This window comes from Passer domesticus, chromosome 3 (genome assembly GCF_036417665.1).
Source record: "Passer domesticus isolate bPasDom1 chromosome 3, bPasDom1.hap1, whole genome shotgun sequence".
In the NCBI taxonomy this organism is placed as follows: Eukaryota; Metazoa; Chordata; class Aves; order Passeriformes; family Passeridae; genus Passer; species Passer domesticus.
In genome coordinates this window covers 56373904-56385853 of record NC_087476.1, presented here as the reverse complement: position 1 = coordinate 56385853, position 11950 = coordinate 56373904, and the positions used below count along the sequence as shown (strand labels likewise).

At 47.9% G+C, this 11950-nt stretch overlaps 1 protein-coding gene across 2 annotated transcripts; it reads right to left on the bottom strand.

The window, feature by feature from the left end:
* Nucleotides 1-6915: 6915 nt before the first annotated feature.
* TCF21 (transcription factor 21) lies at nt 6916-10307 on the bottom strand. Of its 2 annotated transcripts, none has more exons than XM_064415846.1 (3): nt 9828-10307; nt 9012-9464; nt 6916-7462 (listed from the first exon to the last, which is right to left on the bottom strand). In XM_064415846.1, exons 2-3 carry the CDS (start codon nt 9459-9461, stop codon nt 7373-7375), a joined length of 540 nt encoding a protein of 179 aa, XP_064271916.1. In that variant the 5' UTR covers nt 9462-9464; nt 9828-10307; the 3' UTR covers nt 6916-7372. The 2 variants fall into 2 exon arrangements, with proteins under 2 accessions (XP_064271916.1, XP_064271917.1); XM_064415847.1 differs by having other exon boundaries at nt 9928-10307.
* Between the last annotated feature and the right edge of the window lie 1643 nt (nt 10308-11950).

Below are 11950 nucleotides of genomic sequence, written 5' to 3'. Positions count from 1 at the left end.
TCCACAATATTCAAACATTGTTTAATTTTACAATATGTATTATTTTATATGTTTGTTTATAGAAGAGATAAATATAGTTACTACATAGTATGTAAATATTTGTCACATTTTTATATAGTGTATATATATATATTGCATAGTGTGTATATCTGTATATTGCATAATTGCATATTGCTAGGTATACTTTAAAATAAGCATATTAAGAAAATGGCAGTGAAGTACCTCAACATAAAAGTCGAAGTATCAGAATGAGACTTCTCTTTAGCAAACTTTGCAATAATTTAATACAGATCTGTCATTTCAGCCTCTATGACTGAATGGTATTTACAGATTATGCATGCTGACTTCTGCTGGCAGTTAAGAGAGAAGCGTGGTGAAAATAGGCTGAGTGTGAGGGAAATGAGGAAGAAATGTTTGTGGGAAGACAGTAATGTTAGTTCCTTAGCAGCTTCCCTACAGTGCTGTGTCTATCTGCAGCCAAACTGAGGGTGCTGGCCTCTGCTCCCCCTGTCCAGCTTGCTTCCTACCTACCCCAGCAGAACAATGTTAAGCATGTGCAGACAGCACCTACTGCTCTCTGAATTATTCCCATGGATTTAATTAGAGAATATCTCAATTCCAGATCTTGGAATGAGCTTAACTTGATGCTAATTGACAATGGTGAGAAAGAGATACTATGAGGGCATATATTCAAATGTTGATGTCAGGCAACTCACAAATCAGGTAGAAAAGGTACTGCAGAGTTAGGTAACAAATGAACAGAGGTTTTCAATGTTGTAATTTAGGGTATAATATTTAAATCTCATGTTATGCTTGTTCTTGAACTTGGCCTTTTGCTCCCAGTCACCTTTAGTCTTCATGTATATGAGTTGTGAGATACAAATAGCAAAGAGGGTCCCCACAAAGAATTTTTGGCCCATAAAAGAAGAAAGCAGTTTGATCTAGAAAACAAGTGAGAAGAGCATGAGACTGCAGCGAGAAAAAGGCATCAAGTATCTCAATTGCTGTAGTTTCTAAGGCTGAAGTAACACTGATAAATAAAACAAGGCTGAGGCTTATCTTTCTTTGTGTTTGGGTTTTAGCAAGGTCCTTGCTATGCCTTTGGCCTGTTTGACTTTCCCAGAAAGTATCCAAGCATGGTTTTGGGGTACCATATGCCAGGGACTGTTCTTAACCTTTGGTGAGTAGAATAAAACTCAGGTCTGTGAGAATGTGTGCCCAGCCACGGCACTGACTGTTGGAAGCAGAGCATGGTCCATAACCTGCTTTATCTGTTCTAGTAAGTGATATAGATACAGATATCCAGCCTGAGAGGATCACTCCCCACACCTTACTGATTCCTATCTTTGTACTGAGTTCAAAGAGCAAACATCCCTGCTGATTTCAGTGTGCCTAAGAGGACAGCCCGCAGGTTTGTGCACTGGTGCAAGCCTATTCCAAACTTCGGTGTGAGCCTTCAGCCAGTCATTTGTCATCTTTTTTTCTTCCCATCTGTATAACAATAGCAGCAGCCTCCTGTAGAAGAACATTTGGTCATGAGGGGACAGCCAAATGCTGCAAGATGACTCCTGTCTTCTGTGTACTTTGTGTATGGACTCTGAGATGCCAAGAGCGTAAAAGTCCCTATGTAAGAAAAAAACCAACATATTATCAGCAAGGAAGAACTGTTCCCATTCTGGTCAACTCGGCCATCAAAAAGCATCACAGGAAACAGGATGCTGCAGCAAGAGGCTGTGCTGACACTTGGATTGCTTGTCTCACACGATGGTCTTTGCCTCTTCCCTGACAGGGGAGGGAAGTGCTGCTGCAGCAGCCTGGGAAACCATCCAGGGACAGTTATCTGTGTGAGCACATCCCTGGGAACGCTCTCTGCCTGTGCCCACTCCTCCTCCCCTGCTGCTGCCGTGCAGGCTTTCACAGATGTTCCTCCCAGGAAAAGGCAGCTGCAGCTCTCAACCTCCTGGTTTCCATCTCCCCGGTGGTCTGGCTCCACCCGTCTGTGATGGAGCTGCTGATAGTTCCTCCCTTCCTGAACCCATCCTGCTGCAAGGACTGAGCTGTAGTGACCAGAGGAAGAGGAATCATTCTATGCCTTTTTCTCCCTTTCTTTGTGTCTCCTAGCTGTGTAGCTATACCCTTGCTTTCTTTCCCTAGTGTTTCTGATCCTTGTTTCTTAAACAACTTGTAAACAACCGAGAGAAAACTCAAGACTGTAGATAATCCATATTTACAGTTGGATATGGTCTAATAGTTTACACAACAGCCTGAGGTCTAAATAAGGATTGGGGTTTTTTCTTTGCTCAAAGAGAAGGACCTCTTAAATTTTAAAGTGAAGGAAGGATTTGCACTGGTTTTTATTTTCTTGCTTTTGTTATGATCTTTTTTTTCCCTGCAAGGAGGCTTTGAGGATGGTGTAACAGTGCACGCCTGCGCGTTGGCTTAAAAACGCGTTTCATCTGTTTACAAGTTTCAGTTTAAGGGCAAAACCCTAAGGCAAGAAAATGCGTCATCCCTGGACTGTTGTGACCCTAGGGTATGTCCGTGCCGCATTTGGGAAATGGGATGACTTCCATGCCTGGACCTATTCAACATCAGTTTTATACTCGGAGACACCAGTGTCTAAACTGAAACCAGTTACTTGCAGAATTTTGCTGGTTTCACAGTCTTCTGGCAACGGTCCTCCCAAAGGTAACACATGGATTTTCCCTATCCTTGGAGCATAAATTCTTGGAGCATAACTTAGGTCAGACCTATGGCATCTCAGAATTGCAGAAATTCCCTAAGCCATAACACATCAGTAGCTTTGCAGCACTAGCAACAGAAAAGTGCCATTATTTCTGGTTGTGCCACTTCCCATCCATGAACTATGCTGGGCTGAAGAGCATGAAACAACCTGTGGCTGAATAGTGAGCACAAGATGGTATTTAGCCTGTGGGTCTGCATTTGATAGCACAGCCTTAATATGGGAATAGTCAGTGCTACATGGGCCAGCAATGAACACAAACAATTTGAATCTGACTGTTGAAGAAATTCTGTATGGAGGATTTTCCAGGTATGTATATACATAGCAATTACAGAATGCTTGGTTGTTTGCTGCTACCAGCTTCAATTTCATTGAAATAAAAATTTTGTCAATGTAATTGAAATTTCTTTTGTAATCCTGTCCCTTTTGGGAGCCTAATCTGCATTCAGATATCCAGGCAAAAATTAAAATATCCGTCAATTTTATCAGATTATACCCTCCACTCCACTAGATATGTGTAAGTTTTGTTCTCTTTTAGGAAGTTTATAACCTGCAATTAGCCAATGTATTTTGCATATTTTAAATTTTTTAACTAAAAATTATAATGAGAGGAAAAGACAAAAGGGTTTTGGCAAAAATTGCCTTTTGAAAAATATATGTGATTTGTTAAAAGGAAACAAGCTTTTTTCAGGCAGACACAGCTGAGGGGTTGCAAATACAAATACGTCAAGCAAAGCTGTGCTTGTGATCTTATCATTATGTCTAGGATTCAAACCGCTTCCCTACAGAAGAAACAACACAGATTTTCTGTGTCTTTTATTTTCTGAGGTGAGCTGGGAATTTTGACCTCGGAGTCACTTTAAGAAATAGGCTATCTTGCACATGTTCTCCTGATGCACCTTGACGTTTGGGGGCACGACCGGCACTGTGGCCTCACTGCCCCAGCCAGCACCCAGAGCAGCCCGGCATTTTGCAGGTGTCTGCAAAGTGAATTTCTTGCTATGCTGATGCTTCAGGCTGGCAGATTTCCATCCCAGTGGGAGAATAAGATAAGCCTGAAGGTACTTTCTGTAAGACCTTAGAGACTGTGAAAGCTTCCGCGAAGGAGCACAATGTCAGTACCAAACCCAGGAGCCTGAGCATTGAGTCCGCACTGCAAATAAAGGATTTGCTAGTCTCTAGCTGAATTGAAAAATGGTCATGAAGTAGTTGGGTTGAAACCGGTTTCTTTACAAAGAAACAAAGAAACAAATACTAATATTAAAATCAAATGGAACTAAACAGCTTTTATAAAGTTCTTGTCTTAAAATACGTATGTCCATAAGCGAGTTTTCTATGAACTTATGTCCTGTGACTGAAACAGCATTTGGAGCTTCATCTACAGCTGACACTACTCTATATGCTCTTGTAGCCAATAAAGGCTGAGCTCATGTTGAAACCCTGCCTTCAGTTGTAAAATTTATTGACTTTTTCTTTACTCAGCTGCCTGTTTTCACACACACAAAGAAATATTAAAAATTATAGTAACTTAGTTATCTTTGAGACCTCTGTCAAATCTAGCTGAAATCAGGCAATGAGTTCAAACATTACTAGGAGGGAATGTATACAGACACTCACACAGCTGCATCTACATCCCTGTAGATACAAAAAGATAAACCAAGTCAACTTTTTTTTCCACATGAAAAAGGGGTATAAGTATATTTTGGTAAATAATAAAATGCATCACTTTGTACAGAAAAGCAAAAAAGCAAACAAAATATGTTCTTTAAGGTCATTGACATCAATATTTAAGCCTGCTCCCTCTTTTCCTTAGCACATTTGCAAGTTCCTTTCAAAAGTATAAATTGCTTCAGTCAGACTAAACATACATTTTTTGTTTGCAAATATTTTGCCGTAAAATTGCACTCAGCAGCAGGGTAGAATAATTTCATTCATTGTTCTCTTGAAGTGCGTAGTAGAACTCTTAATTCATCTAAGAAACTTGGGCTGTTGAAGCCAGCTGCCAGCACTGTGCCATTACTGTCGGGTCTGTGCCCTTAACACAAGAGGTCAGTGGACTAGAAGTTCCCAGCCACATAAATGACTCTGGAAAATATGTTCATTGTCTTCAAAATTGAGATAAAGCCACTAATTGTTTTACAGTCAGAGTAAAGTCATTATTTACCTTTCTGTGTGCTGCTGGCTGCTTTTGTTCATTTCTTGTTGCTTTTTGTTTCCTTGTTGCTGAACTGTTGCTCAGAGGCAAGGGCTGAGGAGGTGCAGGGTGCTCGAGGAATAGTTTAGTCCCCAAGAAAATTGCAATGTAGACTGCTAGATAAAGAAACCAGCAGTACGAGAAGCAGTGGTGTCTGCTGCTGGCATGTACACAGTAAGCATCTTCAGCACTTACTGTTCCTGCAGCTTTTGGCACATGCTTGCAGCTGTCTTCCTCACTTTTGACGGGGTACCATTATATTCCTCCCTTCCCTTTCTTCAGTGTTGCATTTCAGGTGGCGAATGAACACTGCACATGGTTAATTAGCTAGGAAGGTGCTGAGTGCAGTTAGCAAGAATTGCAAGACAGGGTGGTAAAGAAGCATGTGTTAAAATATTCAGAATTTAACTCAATTTTATGCGCATCTCAGATGCGTATCAATTTCTGCTTTTTAGAAGGAAATCAGCACCTTGCTATGAATCTTGACCAGTTAGTATGGATTTAAATTGAGATTTTGAGTGGTTAAATCCAATAGTTACTGTCAATTCAGTGAGTAAATTTAGAGGTTCAATTGTGTGTTTGCTGTATCAGTCACCTGCACTCAGCTTAAGGCCAGGGGCTCTATTCTGTCTCCCCTAAATAGACCAGCAATTCCCACTGAATTTCCCAGTGCCTGTGGCAAAGAAATCGGCAAATCAGCCTGTACAGCCGTGGTTACCAGAGCTGCTTGTCTCTTCAGCAAAAGCTGTGGCTGTCCAGGGTCTGTGTGTGGCCGCAAGGTCGGTCAAGGCCCTGTGTGTAAGTGCACGTCTCACCTGGTGCAGTCCCGTCCACAACAGTGAGGTTGCGCACGGTGAGGCCAGGCACAGAGGTCTGCTCTTAATTGTGTGCCATAGGGATAAAGCTGCACAAAAGTGAAATTAAACAGCTCTCCCCTTCAGAACCATTAGGATGATACAGCAGGCCCTGGCCCTTTTCATAATGAGGGTTGAGATGTTTGCACAGTCCTCGGTTCACAGTGAGTTGCTTTAATTAAAGCTAACCTAGCCCACGCATGAACCCGACTGGTGAATTTGGGTCGCCTGGAGGACGCGCCACCTCATCCAGTTATCTCGGGGGAAAGTGGGGGATGAGAATTAACACAATCCAGGCTGCACGGATGCCCGAGGCAGCTCAACACCGGCCTGCGGGGGATACCCCGGGGAAGGAGCCCCCGGGAGGGTCTGTGGCCCCCTCGCTGCCTGTGACCGCGCCCCGGGTCCTGCCGCCGGCCCCCGCAACTAGCAGGGACGGAGAGCCGGCTTGGTCCGGGGGACGGCCCTGCAGCCCCTGCTGCCCCTCTCCCGCTTTCGGCAAGAAAGTACCCAGGTATCAAACGGAACCGAGGGCTGGTATTGAAAGAGCAAGTGAGGCGGAAATTTAAAGCCCCTGTGCTAATAATAACAGTATAAATAACCGAAGACATCTTGTAAACAGTGCGGTCATAACCCTGAAACATTAAACAGCGCGGTGGGATCTGGCGCATCAGCTGCCGGCGGCCGCTGCCGGTGCAGGGGGAGCGCCCCGCACTCCTGTTTATCTCAGCCTCATCTCCCACGGGTGCGCTGATCGATAGAGAGGAGATGTTTAAGTTAAAAATTCCCGGCGCTGAGGACCGACTGTACTTCATCAATAGATCACTGTTCCTGTCCCCGCGGAGCGGAGCGGCCGGAGCGGCGGGGGCGGCTCCCGCAGCGCCCGGGCGCCGGGCTGCGGAGCCGGGCCGGGCTCCCGCGGCGAGCTGCGGACCCGGTCTCCCCCTCCCCCAGGAGTGTGCTCCAGGTCTATAGCTCCGGGGAAGCAGACCTCCTGTGGCCCGGGGCGGAGAGACGGGATCCCCGCAGCGCGGCCGCTTCGTGGAGCGGCGGAGCCGGCGGAGGCTCGGTCCTTCCCCCGCCGAGCCCGAGAGTCTCAAACGAACACTTAACACCGCTCCGTGTTCAGTAGAAAGGAAGGTTTATTCACAGAAATAGAGCAGAATCTGCTTGAAGAAAATATATCTATATATCTTTAGGGTGAATTACTTCATAGAGATGACTGTCAAAGTCAGTTTTTCTAGGCATCTACATATTTCACAGGTCTCAGACAAAAGATACACGCGGGGTAGGTTTTGTTTGATCTCTGTCTTTTCTCTAGTAGCTCTTGAACCAGCAAGGCTGTGGTTGCAGGACACTCGACTGTACACGCATTTAATAAAGTTAAATAGAGTCAGGATCTCTCGGGGTGGATGGAGTCTTTCCTAGGGCATATTTGGTCTCCTCTGCGCCGGGAGAGCGGCTCTCCCCGTGGCTCTGCCGGGGCCCGGGGCAGCGGCGGGGCCGCGGCGGGTCCCTGCCCGCCCCGCCGCCCGCTCCACGGCCGCGCCGGGACGGACGCTGCTGGCCCGGCCGCGGGGCTCAGGATGCCGTCGGGCCGCACAAGCGGTTTGTGTTCACCACTTCTTTCAGGTCACTCTCGGGTTTGCCGGCTACCATAAAAGGCCAAGTCTGTAGCCAGGAAAAGACACGAGTGGGAAGGGGGTTACACATGGAGAAATGCACATTGCAACGCTCATACCGACAGCGGGTCCGGCTCAGGAGCGTCCGGGTGGACCGAGCCCGGCATTCCCCACCTGAGTCCACTTCGGGCAGCGCAGAGCGGGGCTCAGGCCGGGGCAGTTGCCGCTGGCTTCGGCAAGGACCCTTTTGCCTTTCCCCGGCGGCTGATGCCGCTTTGCCTCAGCCCCGGTGGTCCCACCGGGCATCCTCGGGACGGCTTTCTCTCTCCCAGAAGGGAGGGAGAAAGGAGCCGCCCGGCTGCGGCACATTCGCATGCCCCCGGTATAATCGCCGCAGGCACCCCTCGGCTTTGGTCGAGACGGGCGTGGGGGCTCCGAGCCGCGGGAGCCTCCTCACGCCTCGCCGCGCTACCCCGGGCACAGGAGCTGCCTGGGGCCCCGGCAGCGCCCCGGCCGCTCTCCCTGGTCTCCCGCGGCTCGGGGAGCATGTTTTGGTGTGCCTCTTGTGCAGAAGAGGAGGGAGGTTATACCTATTGGGTGCTGGTTTTGGGTTTTTTTTCCTGTGTTGTTGCGCTGAGGATTTTGTTTTTAATCAAAAATTATCTCCCAGGCCCTTAGCAGCTGACAGAGTGGGTAACGTTCTTTTCCCCAGAGTCCAGAGCTCAAAAGGCAGAGTCTGACCTCAGTGAAACGTCCCCAGCTCCCCTCTGTGATCCATTTATGAGTCAGGGTCTGCACGTGTGGGCAGCATAAAGGCTGTATGTCTAAAAAGAGCCTAGGCAGATCTTGCTTACCCCTGGTTTACATAATTTGTGTATATTTTTAGAGCTGGAAACTGGATATTTCTGGCGGCCGGGTATGGTCAGGAGATCCAGGGCTGCTCGGGAAAACTTTATGTGGTGGGAGCAGCAGGAGGGACACCACACAGCCCAGGGAGAGGCATTGTGGAGTGTGCCTGGGGCAGACACCTCCTCTGGGGAGTCTGCATTGGTATTTATTTCTCCTGTGCTAGTTTACAGGTATAGGATAAATTTCCTGGATGCAGCAAACCTGAACAGTTGAGCACAGAACCCCAAGAATCCTGCATTTGAAAAGTTAGGGCCTGGGGACAGTATTGTGTCAGGAAACACTGAGGTAGAAACACAGGATAAGAATAAATCCTGGGTCCTTCCTCAAACACACCCTTTTCTACCCAAATTCCTATACCTGCCCGCTTGCAGGTAGAAAGCCTCTGTGGTTTCTCAGTCATTTCACAGGCAGTAAAGTATAAAGCCTGCTCCTGCTTATTTGTGGCCAGCGTGGCTGCCTGTCTCCTGGAAGGGATTGCTAGGAGCAGCAGAGGGGGCCTAGGAGGCTTGGTGCTCAGGGCACAGGGAGCCTGTCCCCTTGTACAGCACCGCTTTCCACCCCAGTGGCAGCAGGCTCTCTGTGAGAAGCACAGCAAAGTTTTGTCCCCGCACATGCCCCATGCCAGCCCCTCGCCCACCTCTCCCCACGCACACGCACGGAGTGCCTGTCCTCGGCGGACTCTGACTTACCAAGTTGACTGGGTGGATGTAGCCGTTCTCATACTTGTCATTGGCCAGGATCTGCCTCAGGTGAGCGATGTAGCTGGAGGCCAACCTCAAGGTGTCCAGTTTGGAAAGTTTGGTGTCTGGGGGCACCCAGGGTAGGGTGGTCTTAAGCCTGGAGAAGGCTTTGCTAAGGACCCTCATCCTTGCCCTCTCTCTGGCGTTGGCAGCATTTCTCTGTACCTGCTTTCCCTCCTGGCTCACTCCATTTAAAGGGCTCTTCTTGGGGGGAGCTTTTTTCCTCTTGCCCGAGGCCCCTCTCCCCTTCTGAGGCGAGCCATTCTCGCCATTGGATCCCTCCTCGTTGCTCTCGGTGGACGCCCCAAACTCTTTGTTAGTATCCATTTTCAGGCCATCGCACTCCAGCATCTCCACCTCCTGCAGATCTTCCACATCACTGAGGGACCCAGTGGACATGGTCTGGAAGATGCCAAACGACCAGCAGGAAAGGGGGGAGGGGGGGAAGAAGGGCAGCTCCTCAAATCTGTTTCAAGGCGGCGTAGGAGAGAAGGGGCGCCACTATTTTCCTCCCCTTCCCTCCCCGCCCAGGACTAAGGCACAATACCAGTCCAGAGAGGATCCCCGCCCTCCCGCCCCCCAACCCCGCTTTGCCTGTGTTTGAGGGAGGGAGTGAGATTGTGTGAGAGAGGGAGAGAGAGAGGGAGAGAGAAAGCCGAGGAATTTAGTGAGGACACTAGTAATTTATCTGGGGGATAAGAGAGGCGGATCCAGCCCAGGGGAGGGGCCCTGCCCACTGAGCACACCACATCCCCAATCACAGACCTTTGCACAGGACAGGGAATGAAGTATCCCAGCAAGCCTTTGCCGAGAGCACGGAACTGGGATTCAAATCTTCACAACTGGACTAAAACAACTTACTTACTCTCTCTCCCTGTGCTCTGTCTTTCTATCCTCCCCCTTCTTCCTCCTCCTCCTTTCTCCTTCTCCTCCTTCTCTTTTCCTTCCCCACTTCCCTTTACAGCCCAGGGTTGCTCTCCCCCTCTCTGCCTCCTAGATGACCCAGGCAGCTGGTGTCATGATTCTTGATGAAAGCCAAAATGGGTCATGAGCAGAGAGAGCAGCAGATCCACCAGCCAAGCCTTCCAGGGAGCTTTGTAATGCGTGCCGTCGAAACGCTGTCCTGTAACCTAATCTGGGGGAGATTTGTGGATGATTATATTTGCGAACGCATCCTGTCCAGCTAGTTGCATATTCCAGGAAGGGAGTGCTCCGCTGCCTGGCCAGCAGCGTGGACCTTGCCGTCACAGCCCAGGGGCTGGAGGCAGGAGGATCTGACTTCTTCCAGCCTTCCGGGGTGACGTCCGACATGTCCCGGTCCCTGTCGGTCTCTGAGTCTTCCCAGCTGTGAATGTTGCGGAGGCTTCCTGGTCCACAGGTGTGCCAAGCGGCCAAGATCCCAGCACTCTGTGAGCCCCACTGAGCCGAGGGAGAGTGTTGTTCTGCTGGGGAGGGTCTTTGTGGCTGTGGCTAGGGCAGCAAGGGTGTGCATGAAGTGAAGGAAACGGGGTGGGGGTGGGGGGTTATTGGATGGTAGAGTTCCCACAGAAGAGAAACCTTTACTGGGTTTGCTGAGCAGTTGTCAGTGGTTCATTCCTCCATACCCGTGGACTGTTTTGTCTGCTGATTCGTGCATGCTCAAAAGTCAGGGGTTTTGCCTGAATGAAGAAGCAAGATAAGGGATAAGGCCCCTCCTGTGAGACTGAGGGCATTAGGCCGGGCTCTGCAACCCCTGAAGCCAAACATTCCCAGTGGTTTTGCCACAAGTGTGAGTGAGTGGTTGCTGTGTGGTTTGAATGAACAGACTTATGCTGATGTTACAAACTTATGCACTTGTGTATTCAGTCTGAGCAGGGCAGGCTTTTGAAAACAGTTAACTTTGTGCTATCACTTCTTCCCCTCCATGTAAAATAGTCTCCTAAATCCACATTTGGAGCCCAAAGAGGCCAGTGAATCAGGAAGTTGTTCCCATAGCTCCTTCCCTACTCACACTCTTCCTGAAACCTCACAGGTTGCCCTGCAGTTGGGATTTTGAACACAAGGGGCTAAAGAACTGCACACAGGGACTGCTCTTATTGCAGGAGCAATTCCACTTATTCGCTTATCTGAGGATTCACATAGCTCCAGAAAAAAATGTGCAGCCTCAGATGTCACCAGTGGTTTCATAGTTAATCCAAAGTCACTGCAGCCACAGGAAAAGTCTCTTGCTGATCTGTGTAAGCACCACATAGAGTTTTCTGAATGCACTAAAAAACCCAACAAAAACTGTGGAGGGCCAAGCTGGTATGTCTGTCGAGTGCTGTGTACTGTCTGCAGATTACATTTTCAGTAGGAGGCAGAGTGTCATTTTTAATAGCCAGCAAGGAAGTCTTGCCTATCTCTTGATCCATCTTTCTTCTTTGGCTCATGTAAGCCAGAAGAAAAAACAGTAGATCTAAACTTTAAACCACCTCTTTATCATTTGTCTGGAAGATAACACCTTCCCACTCACAATAGGATAAATACATTAAGATAGCATATCTCCAAGCCCTAGGCTCTTGAGAATTCACTAACTTCTAAATTTGTGTTGTGTTAACTGCGCCTTGTGTGTGTTTTCTCTGTTTATAAGCTAAACTAAACAGATTGTCAGCATATCAGTCCTAATTAATGAATTACTTTTTTTTTTTACTTTTTTTTTTTTTTTTAGTAACATTGCAGTTGCAAGTCCAAAATATCAATAATCACCAGTGTGGAGATTTATGAGTCTCCTTATTTTCTAGGCCTGATTGTTGTTTGTGCAGGTGGAGATTTAAATGGCCATATCCATTGCAGAGATTTATAGTCCAAGTGATTGATGCCACAACTGAGCTAAAAGACTCTTGCTGGAGCAAGGATGACAGAAAACCAAG